General features: G+C 42.9%; 2 protein-coding genes across 3 annotated transcripts; both read left to right on the forward strand.

The window, feature by feature from the left end:
• The first annotated feature begins 833 nt into the window (after positions 1 to 833).
• On the forward strand, positions 834 to 20,126 carry mypn (myopalladin). Of its 2 annotated transcripts, XM_085368878.1 has the most exons (21): positions 834 to 1,057; positions 3,089 to 4,162; positions 7,325 to 7,500; positions 7,589 to 7,640; positions 7,736 to 8,195; positions 8,304 to 8,378; positions 8,462 to 8,603; positions 10,011 to 10,034; positions 10,415 to 10,531; positions 10,622 to 11,387; positions 12,057 to 13,130; positions 13,221 to 13,353; positions 14,032 to 14,109; positions 15,300 to 15,521; positions 15,606 to 15,755; positions 15,849 to 15,928; positions 16,187 to 16,313; positions 16,394 to 16,601; positions 16,681 to 16,846; positions 17,092 to 17,225; positions 17,327 to 20,126. In XM_085368878.1, exons 2-21 carry the CDS (start codon positions 3,093 to 3,095, stop codon positions 17,503 to 17,505), a joined length of 5,433 nt encoding a protein of 1,810 aa, XP_085225004.1. In that variant the 5' UTR covers positions 834 to 1,057; positions 3,089 to 3,092; the 3' UTR covers positions 17,506 to 20,126. The 2 variants fall into 2 exon arrangements, with proteins under 2 accessions (XP_085225004.1, XP_085225005.1); XM_085368879.1 differs by lacking the exon at positions 14,032 to 14,109.
• Positions 20,127 to 21,753: 1,627 nt separating this feature from the next.
• Positions 21,754 to 22,185, forward strand: atoh7 (atonal bHLH transcription factor 7). The gene has a single exon (XM_085369543.1). It carries the CDS (start codon positions 21,754 to 21,756, stop codon positions 22,183 to 22,185), a length of 432 nt encoding a protein of 143 aa, XP_085225669.1.
• The last annotated feature ends 449 nt before the right edge of the window (positions 22,186 to 22,634 follow it).

Genomic DNA, 22,634 nt, shown 5'->3' on the forward strand with positions numbered 1-22,634 from the left:
TCACCACTGGAACAGGATAATGGGTCCACTTTAACAAAGCAAATGATATGCAAATGTGGTTTTGTGCCAGAGCACATGCTCTTCATGTTGTAAATAGTTTTTGCCTCTCCATACCGGTATGTGTACACTAGCTTTTGTCACAGGTGCGTTTTTTGTTAAACAAGTCACTCGAATAAATGTGTTTGATACAAGTTCCTACACTGTTTTAAGTGTAATTAGATGCTCAGGCTTGCTTTTTGTTTCTATCTCGCGTTACTTCAAATGAACTAATCACAGGACATGATTTCATTATTCTAGCTTTTACAACTGGGTCCTGTCATCAAGCAGGGTTGTTATACAGCTAATGAAGTCAAGAGGAATCTAAATCATTAGGGATGCTGAACACTAGCTGTACTAGATTACATGTCTCACCTTTTAATTTTACATGATGCAAAATTAATTCATGTTTAAACCCACTGTGAATGGCTCAAATACTGTTTCAGCAATCTGTTTTTATCTCAAAATCAATAAAATCCTTGAGTCTTAGTATTTGTAACACTAATGACAGACGCTTACTGTTGTCGTTTCTTTATCTAATGCAAATTCTGTTTGGAAATAGATTTTTATCTGCTCATCTGCAGGGTTCACACGAGTGTGTCAGTGTGTGTTTGTGTGAGTGAGAAAGGTTCGCCAAGGGGCTTCTAATTCTGCAGTACGGAGGTCTGCGATGAACCACAGGAGGAGGAATCCCTACAGCACAGCTCCCCATGACCAATAAGGAGGGACACCACCCAGCCACATGGGCAAGGCCTCCCCCAAAATAACCTGCCACTATTGCACTGACAAATGTTGCTACTTTTACTGGTGACAGGTTACCGTAGCTGCCCGGCTCCACATTTTCCTGTAAACTTCAAGGTTAATTCTCAGCAAGAAAAGAGGGAAGGCCGAGCAGCTGCCGGTGTCTGAGATTTTCCTGGGTGGCAGGAGCCTGAAGACTGGAATCGGCCCCCTTTCAGCACAGGTGCACTCTGAGGATTTACTAGTCCTTCCACAGGGGCCAGCTGGGTTTATTCTGAAGGTAAAAACACACCAGCCCCTAATTTAATTGTTCATGCATCTCGTTGACGTCTGTTGGCATCAGCCTCAGATGCTGTGTATAGCCTCAGAAACACTGACACTGAGCCTCAGACAAGCTTTAATCTGTTTCTGTTTGGACCATACGTTCCTGTTTAATCCAATGAGCTTAACCTGTGTGGACTGTTGTGTTTAGTCAAGGGGTCTGTTCATGTGTGTCATCTCACTCAGCAGTGCCACACTTATGATAATTATAGTAGTGTTTGTGTAACTTGATTAATGATCAAACTTATGATAGCAAGAGCCCACAGGTGCATTGCTGCTGCTTTTCTTTTCTTTTTTTCTTTTTGTTGATTTCCCTTCAGTAAACTGACCCCTCGCTATTATTAGATATGACTTGGTAGGCTTGGAGCCTGTTTGCAAAGGATAAATGTACACAACAGCTGCAGCTTCAGGTCTGTTGGAAGGGCATCGCTGTCTCTCCTAATTGCACTGATTTGAGTGTCAGTGGCATATGTGTACCCTATCTCATGTCTGCATTCAATAACTTGCTCATGCATGGTGTCAGAAAGCGCTGCAAAATCTAAACCTCATAAAAATGTTGATCTGAGGTGGTCAGGGGGGTAAAAAAGCCTGCCTGTGTCTCTCAGATCTGGTGACAGCACATGAACCTGATACCCTGTCGAGGCTGAATTTAGGCTAAAATAAAAAGCTATTTTTATTACATATCTCTGCTTTTAACCCCGGGCTCTGCATTCATGTTCTGACTGCGTGCCAAATATTTCACAAGGCATTGTTCAAACAAAACTGCAGTAGCGAGAGTTAAAGCTCAGATAATTATCACTGTATAGTTTTTACTGACTCCTTAATACACGACGCAGACAAAAAGCATTGAAACAAGACATCAGCTTCTGAACATAAAGATCTGATAAACCTGTCAGAGACCTAAAGAACCATGAATGATTTCTCAGATTTACTGTTTACTCGCTGGGAATCCAGTTAGTTTCTTGATAAACTGTTAACTCAGTGTCATTAATTAGTGGAAATAGAAAATTCAATAGCTATCACTATCTAACAAAAGTCAAAAGAGAAACAGTTAATTTTCATGTTTTGGCATCTTTTGATTGAGATAGAATAGAATAAAATAAAACTGTAAATCAAGGATATACATGTCATATATACTGTTTATTAAACATGGCCAAAGTTACTGAAATAAGTAATCATCATGAGTCCAAACACTCAAGCTTCCAATTGCTTTAAAAGCATTCAGTTTCAGATAGTGGCCAGAGTGCCTGAGATAACCATAAGAATATACTCCTCTCTGACGTCATACTGAGTCACTTGTAGAAAAACAGAGGGTGATGAGGGGCAGCGAATCAGAAAGTTGGATTAAATAAAGAAGGACGGGAGTGAAAATGCCTTGTTTCAAACAGAAGGTGAATTGAGGCGCTATACCGAGGCGCCTTATAAGATCAATGACATGTGAAAAATCCCAAGCTACTCCATTAGTGTCCAAGAATTAAAATATGGAGGAAATGAGCCACTATAATATATGTTTGTCGCAGATTTTAATCAGGACTGGATTTGTTTGTACATAAGGAGTTATTCTGACAACTGAGTGCTGATTGTCAAGCAGCAACTTTTCTAAATGCTTGAAGTCAGCAAATTGATGTTTTGCATTAGTTTGTCCTCAGGAGTTAGATTTCCATCCACAGCTGTTTAAATATTTTCAATCTCAGATCACACAGGATGCGTGATCACACCACTGACTGCATTAGGATAGAAGCTGATCACGTCAAAATGTATTTGTTTGTGACATTTCACTCTGCTGACATTCACTGATTTACATTCATGTGGATCAGCTACACACAAGTGTGCAGGGTGTCTTGTTTCTTTCACGTTTGTTAATGACTTATTTAAGAGGAGGGGGCAGGAAATTATTCTATAAACCTGCAGAGGATCACATTAAGCCCGAAAGCCTACATGAATGTTTTTACTTTCATACTTTTTAAATTAAATCTTGTGTTTATTTTAGCAACATGCAAGAGAACAGCATTGACCAGCCACCGTCGCTGTCTCAGCTCTTAAGGGAGAGTTACCTGGCAGAAGCCACAGCCCAGCAGCGCCACAGCGAGATGAGCCGCTCAGACGCTTCGTCCTCTCGCATTCAGATCTACGGGTCACTCAAAGGCAAGGCGGAGGACACTATTGGCCACAGTGACCCCCAGTTTCCAGACCTTTCAGCCTTCCTCAGCCAGGAGGAACTGGATAAGAGCGTGAACCTGGCCCGCCAGGCCATCGGACACGAGCCTCGTGAGGAGAGGGCAGAGGTCAAAGCCTCTGTCACGCCATCTACCCCGTCCAGAATCTCCTCACCCTCAGTTTCTTCATCCACACCCAGTTCTGTTCCCATCTCTAACCCCTCTAATGCTCCTTCTGCTTCCCCCTCAACTGTGCCCCTCACTCAGCCGGAAAATTTCACATCTGACAGAAAGATGCACAAAGCATCCACACGGCAGGACAATGTGATCAGGAGCAGCAGGGACTTTGGTGAAGGATTCCAAGACTATAACAGGTCAGCAAGAAATGCCCCTTACGGTGTGGAGACCCAGTCCAAGAAGGAGTTCCTCAATAAGGCAGCTGACTTCATTGAGGAGCTGTCCTCTCTGTTCAAGGCCAACAGCTCCAAACGGATACGCCCGAGAGCCTGCAAAGCCCACAGGAGCAGGATCCCAAACAAGAGCCAGAACGATGGGACAACTTATCCCCTCGTCGCTGACAACCGGGAGCGCGCAGTCATGTCCATGGAGGTGGAGAAGGAGACACCCAGCCCTCCCGTTACACACCAACCAGTTGCCCAGCTGGGTTCTGAGACAGGACATGTGGAGTTTCAGGACTGCTCGATTACTGAGGAGCACCAGTGTGACTCTGTGCTCCAGGAGGCGGAGGAAGAGCCTCAAAGCTTTGCCTTAACAGAAACTCCATATCCAGCAGAGCCTGTGTGTGAACCGCCTCGCTTCATCCAGAAACTGAAAAGCAGGGAGGTTTCTGAGGGCACCAAGGTCCGGTTGGACTGCATTGTTAGAGGACTCCCTCTGCCTGAAGTCCGGTAAGATCATAAGTCATCATTAAGTTATTCTTTGTTTTGCAGGACACAATATCTGTTTCAGACTCTACACATTTTTTTCAAATGCAGTGTTTGTAAAAGCTCAATGTGCTGTTGGTTTTCCTCAACAGAAGCATCCCAGTGGACTTTTAGCAGCACACACAAGGGTCTAATTCAGCTGAAAGATTTTGTTTGAGTAGTGAGTACATAGCATGAGAACACAAGTGATACAATGTTACTTTGTACTTCTTCTTCTTCACTACTGTTCAGCAGCAAATATCAAACTTTCTACTCCACTACATTTATTTTGCAGCATTAGGTTAGTGATTTTGCATTTGGTACATAAAAATATATCTTAAGCTTTTACTGCACAATATAATGATTTTTAAAAATGTAACCATGTTTAAGTATTGCAACAGACATTTATTACAAAGGTAAAAGTTTGGGGGGGGGGGGTTCTGCGGGCCTAATCCTCTTCAGCTAGCCTTCATTTATATGGAGAAAAGCTACTTTCGGCTGTTCCTTCTCCACAAGGGGTCATCATGGTGAAGGAAATACACTTTAATATGTTATTTTTTAAATATATATATTTTATTTGGTAGATAAAATAATGAATTAATGGTATGCCCATGCTTTTTAAACACTGCACACAGTTATACATATGCATGCTAGAGTCCAGCACCTGATAATATTAACATTTCATACATGTATTGGCACCTATGTATGTAACAATGAAATGTCCTGATCAGCATGTATAACTCTGTATTCTTTGCTGATCAAATGCAAAAGATGAAAACGGTCTTTTCTGATGTGATTTATATATTTATTTTAAAAGACATATTTTGGTTACCTGTCGTCAGAGCCCGTCTCTAAATTACAAAGTCATTTAGGTTGTAACTCTGGATGAATGGCGCAGAGGTTTATTCGGAGATGCAGACAGAAGTGACATGTGATGACGGCCGACAGCTGATTCTGAACCATACGAGTGAGCGTTTGTGTCGATTTATGTGTCGTCGGGGGAGTAAATGATAACCGCACGAGGCATTCTCCTTTTAAGATGAGCAGTCATACAAATTATAAATCATTAAAAACTACACTGAAAATAAAAAGGCTAGAATTTAAGAACAATTTACACCTTTTACCACATTCAGTTAAAGGCCTCCTGTAACAAAAGTTTAGACATTTTTAAAGAGGCGTCATAATAATAATTGCCACATGGTGTTTTCATGGCTGTTTTGTTTGATCTGTTTTATGTGAATCGTATGTGAGCAGCTTTAACCCGCTGAGGTGTCTGACTATAGGGGGCATGGGCTTGTTAGCCCCGCTGCACATTGTTGAGCCACTACCTTATACTTGTCCAGGGAGAATGTAGCTCTCAGCCATTTTTAGACTGGGCTGGAAATGTGAGCTGCAGTCGTGTCTGATAATGGAACTGAGCTCTTGACAGAAGTGTGAAGACTTTGGTAAGATGATTTACAGTTTCTCCCGAGTGGATAATTTTATATGTTTTGTTGTGTGTGCCCCAGTGTCTCACAGATGTACATTTCTGAAGATCTGAGGTGTGTTTTAACAGTTTCTACTTACAAGTCTACTTTCTGTGTTAACACAGAGCTCATTTAATTAAGTGTGTTTTTGTCTGACGTAGCTGTTACCGTGTCTGAATTAAATGAGTCAAAATGGAGTTGTGAGGCTTATATTTTCCATCTGTTTTCAGTGGTGTGCTCTCTCTGATATGTCAGGTTGTAGCATTGTGTGCATCCTGAGTCTATGTTTAGCTTTGTGCGTATGTGGTTACGTCAGCCAGTCAGAGACCCCGGGGTTCATGAGGGAATCTCCTCTCTTGTTCTGATCTTCAGAGGGAAAATATCCCAGACAGGTGCAGAAAGCAAGGGTCTTTGGCCCACAGACAAGCCACCTCCTCTGCCACTCATGCTTTCAATTTAGACTCTTACTCACTGAGAGTGACAAAGCTCTGCTCAGACAGGACACAGGCAGTACACATTCCAGCCCGTCCTGCATTCGAGAATCAGGAACATCCCTTTAGCGCTGGTTTGTGTTTTCGCCCTCTGGAAATCTTCAGCTACAGCGGCGGGGGACATCAGAGCCTGCATACTGAACAGAAAAAGCGAAGCAGATGATCCATAATCTCAGCGTAATCGCTATGATATGAATTAGGACTATGTGGTGACGCGTTTCCAGAGAGCAACACATCAGCTCCCCATTCCTCTTTGTTTATTGGCTCGATTTTATAAAGCATCAGTGCCTCATCTCCTCAAAATAGATGTACGCTGACACAGAGGCTGCTGCATATGTTGCTGGCCAGCAGGGGAAGAAGTTAGAGGAAGAAGTTATTATAGTTTTACAATGACAAAAAAATAGACTGTTGCCAAGTACAGCTCCTGTCTACTCGTGCTCTAAGAAGGCTGTGCAGTACTAGTTGTGCTGGAAGGGTTTTCTGCCATTTTTTTAAGTTTTACATTTGTTAAAATACATTTTTTTGCTATTAATAACATAACATTTTAAACTGCAGTACTGATGATTGGCTTTAGGACTCAGACCTGCTGTAAGCTCCCTTGCATCTAAACACCTCTCTCATCAAGTCATAAACAAATTTTAAAAAAAAAATCATATTTGGTTGCGTTTCATTATTTTAACTCGTTGATGTTAAAGTAAATGATGCTAACTGTTTTGTGCTCCTTGTCATGACAACATCAGCAGTGAATAGCAACGGCGTTTGAAGTGGCACGGCAAGCTGCTGCTTCTTCTCTTACAGGGAAAAGGATTGGGCATGCTCGTCAAAACATTTCCCTCCAGGCCTGCGCAACTCTGCTGAATGCTACCGAGCCAGAAACACAACTAGGGAAGTGGGAAAGAGGCCAGGCTGGTAGAAACAGTGTCAGCAGGTTAATAAAAAAGAAATCAAACTAAACTGCGTTTAAAACAAAAATGAACATGACTATAATGGAAACAGATGTTTTTACTTCTACTAGAAAAAAAATCAAGTTAAAGAAAAATCTGAATAAACAGAGAAACGCACCAAATTTAAAGCTCGCTGGGATTGTCCTGTAATGATTGGCTTTGTTGGCAAAAAAGAAACAAAAGAAAACTGTCACGGAGATGGAAGAAACTCACCGCTGATCAGTTTACCTTGTTTGTCTTCGATAGGTGGTTCTGTGAGGGAAAGGAGCTGGAGAACAGCCCTGACATTCAAATCATCACCAGTGGTGAGCAGCACTCTCTGATTATTGCAGAGGCATTCGAGGAGGATACCGGGCGCTACTCGTGCTTTGCGTCTAACTGCTACGGTACCGACTCCACGTCAGCTGAGATCTACGTAGAAGGTGATCGCTTCTTTCCTCCTTTTTGACACCTTAATATACCGCACTTCAACTTCTTTATTGATACACACCTTCCTGTTCAATGTCACAGGTGCCTCATCTTCCGATTCTGATGTGGAACCGCACTTTGAACATGTAGCCCAGTGAGTTCCTGCCCCGTTGTCGTTATCGTCACCCACCAACAAGAGTTATCAACACTAAACGAAACAAACACTTCTTTCTTTTGTGATTTTTAAAGGCTGCAGAGAAACCAACCAAAGTCATCCCCATCTTTACCGTCATCTGTAAATGAAACCTTCCCTCCAGAGGAGGAGGAGAGCGTGTCATCCCAGACTGCAGCGGCCCCCGAGGAACAACCAGAGGAGCAGCTCTCGCCTCCAGTGGCTGCTCAAACAGCATCTGAACCTCTTCTACCAATCCGGACATCTGCTGCTATACTTCCAGTCTCAGAGTTATCAGAAGAATCTGTGGCATCAGCAGCACATCCTGCTCAGGAGGAAACATCTGTGCTGTCTGTGCAGGTGTTTCCTGTTTCAACAGGTGATTCAGAACTTAGAGAAGCCCAAGGGGCGTCAGCATCTGTCCCAGTCATATCTACTCCACAGCTGCAACACACGGCTTCAACAACAGCTACGTCACAGCCTTTAAACTCTGTAGTGCCTGTCCTGTCACCTCCAGCACAAACACCCCAGGCTGAGGTAGAATACCTCAAAGGTTTTCCTTTCACTACATATTCTTTATTTTAGTTTAAGTTTATATAATTTGATCCATCCCCCCCCTTTTTTGGACTTTTTTTCCATCTTCAGAGTCCAACTCCCAACCACAGCTCTCCACAAGGATTAAACGGGCAACCCATTATGGCTGCCCCTGTCTTCACGAAGGTAACTTTTCTCTCAGAACGAGGCTGCTCTGTACAATACTGCTTGTTAAGGGATTTAACTTGAAGCTGGTTTTGTTCCATCAGAGCCTACAGGACCTCATTGCATCAGAAGGCCAGCTGGTGGTGCTAGAGTGTCGTGTGAAAGGGGTGCCGTCACCTCGAGTGGACTGGTACAGAGAAGGAAAAATCATGGAGGACTCGCCTGATTTCAGGATCCTGCAGAAAAGTAAGTTCTTTGCAAAAATCTCAAGTTTCTCCATATTTCTTTAGATTTTTCTGGGAAAATGGGAAATAGATACAGTAATTTACTGAAACATGCAAATATATATGGAAACAAACTATGTAAAGAAAAACAGAGGGGTCACTTTTTGTTCTGCTCTGTGTCAAGATGATCCCACAATATTGATTTTGAGGCTCTGGGGAGGCCGATCCATGACTGATTTTTCTAGCCAGGTGTGTTTTTACTACATTGGCAGTGTGTTTAGGATTTTTGTCATGCTGAAAAATGAAGCCCATCAGAGGATTTCCAGAAGATTGCAGGGTGCATCAGGCTCTGTCGGTGCTTTTTAGCATTTGTAGTTTCATCAGTTTTGACAGGCTCTCCAACACCACTGACTGAGATACAGCTGCAAACTATGACAGAGCGTTGGTCGTGTTTTACAGATGGCTGTAGACAATCACTCTTGTACTTCAAGATGTCCTCCACATAATTTGGCAAAGATTTGACTTTCAAATTTGAATCCATCACTCCATAATACCCGTTGTCACAAATTTTCACACCAGTTCTTGTGTAATCTGGCATACCTCAGCCTGTTTCCCTTCCTTGAAAATGGATTCTTGATAATAGATGGATCAAGAGCCAAATGTATTTCTCAGGTCTTATGTCAGGACTTTCTGACTTTCCCATCCCATTCAGGAGCTTTACATAGTTGGGGTTTTTTTTTTCAATTCTTTTATCCTCTACATGTCTAGGTTCCTCAAATTTTCAAGAACGTAATGCATACAATGCCAAGTCATTTCAAGTTTTCGACTTCTAGCTTTTTGGAAATCACTTTGTTGGTTTTAAAATTGATTACTTGCAAAGTTACATGTGGACACAAAACTGGTTCATCCCTCGAGTTAGCTACCTTTTTATGCTTGAATGATTCATAGGTCAGCGTTAAACGACTTTACAAACCTAAAAAACTGTTTTGACTTCTTCTACAAGGACTGAACTGAAAATGAATGAATACGTAGCCAATGTCCAAAGAAAAAATTGAAATACCTTCAGAAAGCCTGGAGAAGTATTGCTTAAGATTACTTACAAGAATATTACAAGAATGTCTGCCTCTTTAGAAACAAAATATAAAGAAATGAGGGGTGAGTCAAGACATTTGCACAGTACTGTATTAAAAAATTGTCCAAGGGTTAATTTCATAAGCTCCAGGTCCTAAATCTTTATATTGCATTAACAGATTTTAAAGCTCAGATTGTGTATACGTGTATACATCTCTGCATGTGGAATTCACCATCATGAGTATTTAAATATTTTGGAAATGATTGCTAATAATGAGTCTCCAAAAAATTCATTAACAATAACATGAGCTTCTCCCCCCTGGTTTCATAATGATTTTGATACTTGCTTCTATTTCAGAGCCCAGATCTCCAGCTGATTCAGGTACATATTTCATTCAGTCTGTCAAAAATACAAGTGTTGACTGCACCATAGCAGCTGCCTGCCTGTATACGATGCTGCAGTGTGTACATATTCCTCTGTTGAAGTGTTTATAGTCCTTGGCTCAAGCTCCTGCTCTTCCCCTCTACATAAGCCAGGGCTGCTTTTCCTTGAATCTGGACCATATAAGGTAGCCTCCCATCCTGTGTCAAATCACCGTTGCAGATCACTTCAAACAGCCTTAGCTGCACGTAGATTCTCACTGCTGAAACAAGAGTCATGTATCTTTCTTTTCTGCACTTAAACACTTTGAGAAATCGCTGGGGTGCAGCTATAGAATATCCGACTTGATTGCATGCCACGTTTTTTCTCTTTACCTCTAGAGGAAATATGCACTTTGGTCATTGCTGAGGTCTTTCCTGAAGATTCGGGGGTGTTCACATGTACAGCAAACAACAAGTATGGAACCGTATCTAGCAGTGCTGCACTCAGGGTCAAAGGTAACACCTCTCTTTGGCTTTAAAAGTCAACAGCTTTCACATTTCTATCCTTATTGAAATTTCTGTATGTGTGTTGCTGGTTCTCCTCAGGCAATGGCAGCAACAGCAACCATGTGAGGTCTTCAAGCAGTTTAATAGTGGAGCCAAGTCAAGTTCAAGAACTTTCCCCATCAGCTCCTGCTGTAAAACCTCAACCAGAGGTTGTTATAACCAGCAGCATTAAGCCGCACTCCAGCACCATTCGTCTTGACCCACTCGTCTCTAGCACCTTACGCCTGGACCCCTTAAACACTAGCAGCCTTCGTCTAGACCCTCACAACTCTAGCATGTTGCGTCCCGACCCCCTCCGCACCAGCCTGCTCAATCTGGAGCCCTCCAGCCTGAGCAGCAGCTCCTGCTTGAACTCTCACAGCACCAGCACCCCAAATTTAGATCCTCTCTCACACAAGGACCTTCTAGGATCCAGTGGAGCACATGGTGCCAGAAAAATTTTCTCATATCCGAAATCCTTTACTTCTCCATCTGCAGCTGAGACTTCAGCACAGCAGGAGTTGTCCAGATCTTCAGCGACATCTCCTGACATCAGTTCCAAAGTTAAGGGGACCCCAGCCCATCAGAACGGGAGCCCTGTTGTGGTTCCCTTACCTGATCCTCCACCCAACTCCTGCCTAAAGACAGGCAACCTTACAAACCACAAAGACTCACGAACCAACTCCAGAGCAGGCCGGCGTGTGCACTTCAAACTGCCTGAGGATGACGAGGGTGAACAAAGTGACACATCTAGTCCCTTTGATGAAGACATCACTGAGGCATCACTCAGCAAAGAACCACCACCAGTGCTGGCTAAGCCTAAACTGTGAGTAGAGCAAAAAGAAAGCAACAACACGTTGCTGAATTTTGAAAAAGTGCGTTGTTGGCAACAGTACAACATGATGAAAAAAAACATGCGCTCAGATGGAGATTTTGTTCATTATTTACCCAAATTCGGTCAAACTTTGAAGTCTGTGTTGAAGTGTGTTTGATGGGCTGTATTATGAAATGAAGAGGTGGGTGGTTCCTCCTCCACTCGCTCAGATAGCAGCTCTAATCCTTTCAGTTCATAAATGAATGCATTCGGACTTCAAATGTGGACCTTCAGACTTTCTAAGACAAAGGATGGCGTTTTCTATTTGTAAGTTTGCTTCTGTGCATTTATGTTGATCGGTTACTTCTAATAATGCTGTAAATCACATCCTGTTCTATGATTTAGCTTTTCTTTTTCTTCACAGGCTAAAACACAGATAAACATGACAAATAATTTATTGTGAGCCAATTTGCAGTCATTTCATGGTTACAAAAGAGGCAAACATTTTGTTTTCACTGAAAGCTCAGTGTATCTAAAGCTCGGTCTGTGTTGTTTATGGGCTGCTTGTTGGTAGTCCATAAAAGGGCAGAGTATTCTGCTGGATGCTGGATGCACTGAGCCTCTCTCGTCTTCACCATGTATAGTTTTGGTTCTTTGATTTTGTGTCTGTTTGATCAACAGGGACCCAGCTCAGCTCCAGATCCTGCACAACCAGGTCCTCATGGAGCAGCAGCAGGAGACTGAACCAGAAACGCAAACCCCCATCCAGCCTCAGTCTCACCCACCGTACCAGACCCAAATCCAGCCCGGAGTCCAGACCTCCCCTGAAGCTCCACTGTGGTCTCCAAGAATACCGCATGTGCCACCTTTACATACTACATCAGCCCTTCAGCAAACCCCCCACTCCGCACCTCCAGTGACCACCACCCCACATGCGCCAGGATCAACGTCTGCTGCAGCACTCAACACCACCTTTTCACCTTTTCTTAACACTTCCCAAGCTTCCCTTTTGAGCTCTCCTCCTTCACTTCCACAGCATATGAAATCCTCACTGGTGACCTCCCCTCCACCTGCCCCACAGCTAAACTCCGCCCCTTCTCTCAGTACAGCACCTGTAACCCAGATGAACACCATCCATGCCTCCCATATTAACCTGTCCCCTGCATCTTTTGCCAAAACTGCACCCACAGCCCAGTTTTACTCTCCGCCTGCACCAAAGCTCAACACGGTTTCTACAGATTCGACCCCGGCCTTGCAGCAGATCACGTCCCCGGCTCCTCTTCTAAGAAGCACCCACGCCTCCCTCATGAATCTCACACCTACCTCACACTCCTTCAACTACATCCGACCTAAAGAGTTTGTAACCGCTCAGACCCTCTCACCGGTCAGGAGTCCTTCCCCAACAGAGTCACCAGTACCACTATTACACGAGCTGGCTGCTGAGCTCAACTCCTCCACGGCTAGCTCCCCTACTCTCCTCCCACCCCTCTCCCCACCACCCAGGATTTTCCCCACAAGGGTGCTCAAGTCTCCCACCAGCCCATCGTCTCTCGTATCCTCGCCTACACCGGGGTCAGTGCATAGCTTGTTCGTCCTAAGAGCCCAGTCACCCCCTCAGGCTTCTTCTCCCACCTCCAGCAGCTCCACCCCGAGTCCCATCCAAAACCCCGTCGCCTTCCTCAGCTCCGTCCTGCCATCCCTGACCCCGAGCCAGCCCACCAACTCAATGGGCCTGCCCAAGGGAGCTCCGTTAGGGTATGCCGTGTCTGACAAACGACTGCTAATGCAAATGTGACTGTCACACGTTCTGCCATGTGTTCTGTTTTTTGCCCTCTGTTTACTCAGGCTTCAAAAGAAGGCACTGAAGATCCGCCCTCCGTCAGCTGAAGCCATCCGCGAGAGCAGAGAAATTATCCTCCTCGACATCGAGAAGAAGCTTCGAGTTAAAGACGACACTCCACATTTTGTACATCAGCAGGTACTAGGTGGTCTCTGTGGCTTGCCTGCCTATTTTGTACTGATGAAGTGGTGAAGAAAATAGAACGGCGCATCAGCAAAAAGATTTTTCTTAGCCCAACAGGTGAATCCGGTGGTTTCTCTCGCCTCCACTGGATCACCCGCTCATCGGTTTAAAATATTAGTATGTGATCAATAATTGCAATAGAGTTTTTAATACTTTTAAAGATCATATTTTATCGAGTATTAACCAGTGACTGTGCTGCATTCTCACATCTTGTTGATGGAGACATTTATACGAAACCTCATTTCCAAAAAAACAACAATTGTGATGCAGCGTAAAATGCAAATGTAGCTAATCCGCTGATCATTAAACCCTTTATTTAAGACGACACATCAAATGTTTAAACTTTCAAATACTGTTATACATCGTCCCTTTTTAAATGAAATAAAGGGTTTACATGATTTTTGAAGGATTACATTGTGTTTTTATTGCACAGCATTCCAGTGTTTTTGGAAATGATGAATACAGAGCAGTGCCTCCCCCAGTCATTAACTGTCATTCATCTTCTGGTGTCAGTGTAGCCTAACAACCTCTGCATGCTAATAATAACAGCTTGTGCGTTATTCCATCACTCTGTGTTTGTATGTAGGGTTTGTGTGTCTTTGGTGTTCTTCATCCATCCCTGTCCTTTCATAGAAGCTGAGTAATGAGGGGAAAACAGCGAGCAGGCCCCTTGGACCAAACACTGCCGCTACTGTCATTAACTATGATGAGGTACACGGACCCGACCCAAGCACTGCTTTGCTCGAGGCTGTATGGGTTATACTTCTGTTTCAGACACAACTTAGGATACTGTCATCTACAGGAGTGCACATAAGTGGTCCGCAGATGTCAAAATAAAAGACGCGCTCCAGATAAGAAGTTGCAACGCGCGTTTGCGTACATAAGATTTTCTGAAGGAGGACAGACATTTGTTTAGAACTCTTAAAGATGTCAAAGAAGCAAGCTCCTTCAAGCAATTTTTTTGGTTTTCCTCCACCTCCAAAGAAATGTCAGGAGTCCGAACCACAAAAGAAGCACGTATTCTCGGACAAGTGGTTGCAGGAGGTGAGCTGGCTTCAAACAAATGATGAACGCACAGAGATTTGATGCAGAATATGCCGTGAAAATCCCACTCTAGCGGACAAAAACAGTGCCTTTTATATGTATGCAAACGCGCGTTGCAACTTCTTATCTGGTGCGAATCTTTTATTTTGACAGCGCATGCGCACCTGCGGCCCACTTATGTGCACCCCTGGTCATCTACTTATCTAGTTTCCTTAATATCTCTAATCCAGCATTCACGCTTATATTAACTAATACAGCGCACAACCTGCACAAATGATGGTGATGAGAATAATAATAATAATCCAATTAAAGGGGTTCAAATTCAAAAAAGATTCAAAATATTGTTTTCCTATTTTGGAAAACTATATTTTGCAGCCTTTTCTTCATGAGTTAAAAAAATTCCTTCCTCTCAGTGTTTCCTCAGTAACACTTCTACTTTTAAAAACATACATATTACCATGAAATTTCACACACCTCATCTTCCTCTGTTCTCTGTTTTACCCTCAGTTTTTGTGATTAGGTTAGATAAGCCTTTTTATTTAGCTTAGGTGTTGTTGTTTTTTTTGTTTTTTTTTAACCTGGTGCTCCCAGATGTTGCTGTGTGGTCTTTCAACAACTGGTTTAAAGTCTGCATCTTTTTTTATTATGAGGTTTGAGTTTTGAGATGCACGTTGTCTCATGTTGCCGATTACTGCAAACCTCTCTTATCTCCCTGAGTTGTGGTTTCTGTGTATCAGGTGTGCATGTTACTGTAGCCATTTATTGTCAGGCCAGTCTGTGTGAGCAAACAGGGGACACGGTCCATGCAGCAGTATGACTGTTGTAACTATATTTATGTCGTGCTTCTCCTCCACTAGGAGTATAAAGTGTCCAGTTTTGAGCAAAGGTTAATGAGCGAGATCGAGTTCCGCCTGGAGAGGACGCCGGTGGAGGAGTCAGACGACGAGGTGCAGCACGATGATGTTCCCACGGGAAAATGCATTGCACCCATATTTGATAAGAAACTAAAGAACTTCAGGGCTATGGAGGGAGTGCCTGTAACTTTCTCATGTAAAGTAGTGGGAATCCCGGCACCAAAGGTGAGAGGTCAACAGCTAGGCTATGCAAAAGCATCTCTGACTTCGACCTCAGATTTTGTCATTCACACCTGTGGCTCTCAACAGGTTTACTGGTTTAAGGATGGCAAGCAGATCCTGAAGAAGAATGTCCATTGCAAGAAGATAAGAGAGGGGGACGGGACCTGTGCTTTACACATAGAATCCACGACCAGTGACGATGATGGAAACTACACCATCATGGTAGCCAATCCACAGGTGAAACTTCTGACTTATATCCTCTTCATGTTATCAGCACCTTGTTCTAGCTGCTCGAGCTGAGCTGTGATGTGATATTTCACTGATCACCAGGGGCGAATCAGCTGCTCAGGTCATTTAATAGTCCAAACGGGACCTCCCCGAAACCGAATGACACCCATTCATGCTCAGAGGTGAGTGTGCAGGGTGAACAGGCAAATATAGACTATCCTCTCTGATAGTAATATTGGTTTGGTAGCGCTTTATAACTGTAGATCTAAGTCATTCTGTTTAGCATTTGAAAGGAACATATAAACCTTTCAGAAATATTCCTATAAAAGTAAACAGTGTTATTGATATTCTGGGATCTATTCTTAGTGGCAATTTACAAAACCAAGTGGATTCATGTGTGTGTTTCCTATAACATGCTGTGATCGCCTCCACGTTTTCAGGGTGCGAAACCGCATACAGGAAGTTGAAGGTGAACAAAGTCAGGGGCGCTTTTTTCAACCTCACTTCCTCCAGGCTCCAGGGGACATGATGGCTCATGAGGGAAGACTGTGCAGACTAGACTGTAAGGTAGGCAGGAGATCCCCGTGTGCCACTGAAGCCAGGAAGAATATTGCCTCCCCACACTGTAACACGTTTCTGTTCTCCAGGTGAGCGGCCTACCCAACCCTGAGCTCATGTGGCTGGTCAACGGGAGGCCCGTTTATCCAGACCTTTACCACAAGATGCTGGTGAGAGAGAACGGCGTCCATTCCCTGGTCATTGACCCTCTCACTCAGAAAGACGCCGGCACATACACCTGCATCGCAAGCAATAAAGCAGGGCAGAGCTCCTTCAGTCTGGAGCTGCAGGTTGTGGGTAAGGACCAAATACAATTGGGACTTTTGCTTTTTGACAATCCCAATGTGGACATTTCAATTATACATATTCGTTTTAGAAAAGGAAAGGAAGCACCCACCCCAGTTTGTGGAGAAGCTGCAGAACATGGGGATTCCTGAGGGAGCTCCAGTAAGGCTGGAATGTCGCGTTGTGGGTATGCCTCCTCCGGTCATCTTCTGGAAAAAAGACAACGAGACTATTCCCAGAACTAAAGACCGAATCAGGTTAGTAAGAACTCTGACTCCCTCAGACACGGTTTCAGAGCCGTGGCTTGATTAGAAATGAATTTAGAAGCCTGAGCGGTTAAATTTGGCAACTTTAATTCCAATGTTATACCCGCTTTCCTCTTCTCCTCCTCTCTTAATTTCCTGTCTGTATGTCCAATAAAAAGACACAGCCAAAATCCATATAACAAATTTTAAACTCTTTTGAAATTGAATCAAATTTCTCTATCATCTCTCTACCTCAGCATGACCCAGGACGCCACAGGATATGTGTGTCTCCTTATCCAGCCGACAACAAAAGACGATGCAGGCTGGTACACAGTGTCAGCAAAAAACGAGGCTGGAGTCATTTCATGCACCTGCAGACTTGATATATATGGTAAATATTCTGTACAGCTGAGTAGCTATCACTTTTATTAAGAAATCCACGGCATTTTTGGGTACGTCACTCTGTGTAGTAATGCTAGCTACCACCTTTAGCACAGTGGCATCAGAGCATCCCCGCACCCATGAAGAAAACTCCACGAACAGGAAGTCGATACGCGGCTCTGACAGGCCAGGGGCTCGACATCAAGTCAGTGTTCCCCACGTCGGACACCAGTCCCATCCTGTTCGCCAGCTCCCCACCGGAGGCCACACTGGAGAGCGAAGAACTGTGAGAGCTGGCGCAGGGGGAGGGACCCTCCAAACAGATACTGCGACCTCTCTGAGGAGAGCGATTACCTGAGCAGATTTTGTGTGATGCATTTGAAGTGACTGATTCAGATTAGGACGGCAGAGATTTATTGTGTTAAAGATGCAGCACTGATAGTGGGGGTTTGTCACCATTCCTATTTACTCAAGTTATACAACGAGTGTTTCACCTACAGAAAAAAATAACAGATTTGCAAAGTCTTAGCTCATGAGCCATCAGTGGAGTTCAGTTTCATGCGTGAAGTTTTTGAATGAATCTGATTTATTGTCAACATCATACTTGGCTATGATGGCGAGGTTGCTGAAGATCTGTTCTTAATATTTTGTCCTCTACTAAAGAGTGGTCCTGGCACCATGTATTTGTACTGCAAATCACATATATACCTGTATTGGTAGCAATAGTTTCTTTAAGACTTTACATAGAAAGTAGCTTGTATGTTTTTATTTATAGTATATATTAGACGTTTGAATGTGCCATTTAGATCGGTGTATTTAAATGGCTCTAGGAGGGTGGGGTGCTTCCTTCAGGTTCATCACATTTTGCATCACGTTTTTCATGTGCATGTTTGCCTACGGCTGATGAAGACTACGAAATAACTAAAGAAACACGCAGGCTCTTCTCATAGTCATTATACAGCCATGTTCAGCGCTCACCGGTGCCTTGATTTCAGGTGAGATAATCAATCTGCTTAAAAGCAAACTAAAGTTCAAGAAGTGTTTCCCAGAGGAATGAGTCTGAAAACGACTGAAAATGCGTCACTGACATATACAACAAAAGCAGCCATTACTACTGAGCATTCAAGTAAAAACAAGACTGCAGGCACACATTCAGCTAATGTAAAATTGCACATTGTAAAATAGTTTTCTCCTTCTCAGAATGAAGTTATATTTATTCAAATGGGTGACGTGTTTGCTTTGCTGGAACAGCTTCAACAGCACCTAAAAAACATCTTCTCCATTTCCTTCTCGGGTCTGTTTGATTACAGTTCATTTAAATATTTTCATCTAAGAGGGCTTTAAAATCCACTTTTATTTTTTTTTGCTTTCACGATTATGAGCCTGTTTTGACTCTGCTCTAATTGGAGTCCTATTAGCTTAAACTGATGCCAAATACAAGGCAAATGGGAAAGCTCAGAAGCCAATTAAGCATTGCTAATCAGTCCAATTATAGAGGATGAGAGTTCAAACAGGCATAAAATTATGTTCACCTTACGTGACCCAATTATACTCGCTGCCTCATCTGACCAGCTGCCAGGCCTACTTGTTAACTGGGTGCTGTGTGTGGGTGGGTGCTGTAAAGCAGTAAACAATCAAGTGTTTTGTGGGTTTTTTGTTTGTTTGTTTTTTTATTCTTAGATTTTTTTTTAAGCTGCATTCGTTACACTTACAGCTCATTTCGTGATGAATATTGCCGTGATGTTTTTTAAAATACGTTAAACCTGATAATTGTTACTGTCTTCATTGCACTGTAACATCAATGTGCCGAACACAGTTTTGTAAGTAACTGTCACAAAATACATTTGATAAGCGCTCACATGTGTTTGAGGAGAAGTTTAGCACACAAAGCATTTCCTCTGAAAGCAAGTGTAATCTTATTTAAGCTGCTTGTTTAAGGTAAGGTGGATCCTGATGATAATGAGATTTATTAACTCAATGTAGATTAAACCTGGTCTTACACTTTCGCTTGCACTAAAGCATACGCTTTCTTCCCTAATCTCTATTTCTCCATGAGGAGATCTGGATTTTTGAGGGTGCATGATTCTCTCAGAGCAAACCAATCACTCCTCAGATGTGACATATGGCTTTTGACAGAGGGGCATGGCTGAGCCATCGGTGCTCCAACAAGCCAATCGTATGAGGGGCTGCAAAAAAAGAAAAGGGTGGAAGGCACGTAAGGGCAGGGCAACGTCGAGACGAGCCCCTCAGACAAGACAAGCAGCAGCTGGCAAACTGCATCAATCTGTAATCAATTAACCAACTGGTAGATGGGATTACATGCCTAACTGCACAGCTAACCAGTCCATCCCAAAATGACCAGACAGCATCAGCTTGTGTGCTTGACCCAATACCAGAGACCGGCATTATGCTCGGGCTCCAACAGTGATTAATCATTCATAACCTGCCTCTACACCCAAGCTTTGAGCCTGTCAATACACAGTGGCAGGAGCTGCATGTCCTTCCTGACAAAGAATGACAACAGGAAAGAAAACTCAACAAAACACAGCAGAAGCAGCAGTTAAAGAAAAAGAGTTATCATGTAAAAGAGCTGAATTGTAAACAAAAGTGAGTCCCTTTTTTTAAGAATACAATCTTATTATGTAAATTAGAGGTGTCAAACATAAGGCCCAGGGGCCAGAAGAAGCCCAGCAATGACTCCAATCAAGCCCTCTGGGCAACTTTGGAAATTGTGAAAGAGGGTGTAGATTTTTAACTTTTAACTGTATTTTCATGTTTTACTGCATTTCCTATTGATAAAGACCTCAACTGGTATTCAATAATGAACTGAAATAGTTAAGTAACAGAAAAGTTCCTGTTTTCTACTATGTACTGTAAAAATTTCTGTTTGTTAGTTGTTGTTTTTTCTCCATGGTAAAAAAAAAAAAAAAAAAGCAAAAAGAAAATAAATACAATACAAATGAGATCTACTGTTGCACTTATTTTTCATATATTCAGACATATGAGTGATTAAATGTTTATTTAAATGTCTTTACACTGACCCACTTAAGATCACAGTGGGCTGTATGTGGCTCACAGTGTATTATACTGATGGATTATTAAAATATGGAAGTTTAATATTTGATTCCATAAGTTTTAGCTGTACTTCATCTCAAAATAGTTACCTAGAAGTACATTAAAACATGTAAGTACAGTGCAAGTGTGTAAAAGTGATGAAAACACTGCTATTTTGAAGTCAAATGACATTAAGGTGTTTCAGCAGAATAAGTCTGAGTGTCACTGGAACCTGCTGAATGACAGCGTGGGCAGATGGGAAGGACAGACAGACAAATTATTCTGTCTGTCTCATTTTCTCGCCCGACTAAACAGATCAATTATTTATATCGCATGCAGACGCAAGTACATAAAGAACATTAATGCATCCCATACACTCTCATTCATTACCACTGATAAAAAGCCTTAAAAGAGAATTATAAAAGTCTCCACATCTGAACATAAACTGCTGCCACCCCCCCCCCCCCCCCCCCCCCAAAAAAAAAAAAAATCCTCCACCGGTGCAGTAATCTTTACACCATCTTGCTCCATATTGTTTGAAAGTCATAATCCCCTGATGTGCTGTTAATGTCCCTCAGGTTACAGGCCTCACTTACACTCGCGTTGCCTCGGGCTAATCTCAGATTATGGTTCTCGTCGCACAGAGGCAATTACATTTTAAGTGAAAGGCTTCCTCTCGATGGCTTATGTGACTTAATAATCGCTTTATAGCCAAGAGTCCATATTTAATTTATATATAAATCGGATATGTTGTAAAGACTGAATCCTGACAGTTAAAGACAACAACGTAAAAGAAACATTAGACCTGAAAAGACTCATTTATGTACAGATTGAAAACTTCCTTTCACGCCTTTAGAGGCTGAGACATAAACTGGATTTTTATAAAATTCCTTTTGTGTTGAAGTTTTAGCTTCTAATACAAGAAATCTATTTTTGCATTTAACTTAATTAGAAGTCCAGCATTTATAGTTTATTAGTAGGTTTTACATTAGAGCTTTAGCCTCTATTAGTTCGTTTGCATCCTCAGCACTGGTGAGTGGAGCTACCAGATGGTAGACTTTTGGTCTTTGTGACACATGGCTCCGAGTGAAGCCATGGCCAGATAGCCCAGCCCAAGATAATTGAAATTTCATTAAGGTTTTGTGTGTGTGTGTGTGTGCCTAGGAGTGGGTGTGGGTGTTTATGAGTCTCCATGGGTGTGTTTTTCTCTATGAGCAATATTGAGGGTGGGGGTGGGGCAGGGGCTCCACCTGCTGCCACCTGTTCGTCTGCTTTGTCTTATAAAAGCTGCCCCGATGTCTCCAGGATCACAGACACCTTGGACTCTTCAGTCTGAGCACTCCTTGGAGTTGCAAATACTTGAGACCCCGCACACAGGGAAAGCCTTGGAAAAACAAATAAATCAAAGCTCAGAGAAGCACTGAATCTTGAAAGTAGGAACCTCTTTGATAAATCTGATTAGTTTGCGTCTTCAATCGAAAACCATGAAGGCCCGTCGACCCAGCTGCACCGACTCTGGATCCGAATCTTCAGAGCTGGACTCCAAGAGCCCGGAGAAGTACGAGACTGCTACGAGGCGCCGGATGGCTGCCAACGCCAGAGAGAGGAAGAGGATGCAGGGCTTGAACACAGCCTTTGATCGCTTACGTAAGGTGGTCCCACAGTGGGGCCAGGACAAGAAGCTGTCCAAGTATGAAACCCTGCAGATGGCCCTCAGCTACATCGTGGCCCTCAACCGGATCCTGACAGATGCCAGGAGGCACACTGGTTCTCACAGGCAGTGGCTGGACCTGCAGTTTGATTGCGTGCAGCCTGAAAACTACTCCTGCCTCATGAGGTACGACTCCGCTACCGGACAGGAGTACATCCACTCATCGCTCTCGTATCAGTTTGACGGGCACGAGGTGCACGCGTAAACTGCTCCATCGAGTAGATAATCAGTCATGTTGTTGGATGTGAATGACAATGTGAATCATTTTTCTCCAGTCTAGGAGACAGTAAATACATTTGTATTGCATTATTTTCATTTTGTATGACAATCAAAGAGTCTTCGGTTTCGGCTTGAAGCCTTTCATTTGTTTTTGCTAGGAAACCCAGCAATGTTGAGCAAGTTTTTGTTCAGAGTATAGCAATGAAACAGCTGTAGTGTCATTGCAGACCGTTAGATTGTACTGAGGATACAGGCAATGTTGTAATTTTTTTAATCGGTTATTTTGATGTGGCCCTAAAAAAGCTGTGCAATGTTTGATGGATTATGCAAAAATCACTGAGGTCTTAGATGCATAGCTGATGTCCAGATAACTAAAGTAACTATTTTCCCAAAGTGTAAATGCATGTTTGTAGATTTGAAAAAAAAAGAAAAAAG

The sequence above is a fragment of the Diplotaxodon limnothrissa genome, linkage group LG13, assembly GCF_057381915.1.
Source record: "Diplotaxodon limnothrissa isolate DT_005_m linkage group LG13, D_limnothrissa_male_GT1.1, whole genome shotgun sequence".
Lineage (NCBI taxonomy): Eukaryota > Metazoa > Chordata > Actinopteri > Cichliformes > Cichlidae > Diplotaxodon > Diplotaxodon limnothrissa.

What these genes read in the sequence shown, in the direction of transcription:
- mypn (XM_085368878.1), top strand. Translation starts at nt 3,093, where the DNA reads ATGCAAGAGAACAGCATTGACCAGCCACCGTCGCTGTCTCAGCTCTTA. An exon ending in GTGCTGGCTAAGCCTAAACT is followed by an intron (nt 11,388 to 12,056) that starts GTGAGTAGAGCA and finishes TTTGATCAACAG; the next exon opens with GGACCCAGCTCAGCTCCAGA. An exon ending in AGAACTAAAGACCGAATCAG is followed by an intron (nt 16,847 to 17,091) that starts GTTAGTAAGAAC and finishes TCTCTACCTCAG; the next exon opens with CATGACCCAGGACGCCACAG.
- atoh7 (XM_085369543.1), top strand. Translation starts at nt 21,754, where the DNA reads ATGAAGGCCCGTCGACCCAGCTGCACCGACTCTGGATCCGAATCTTCA.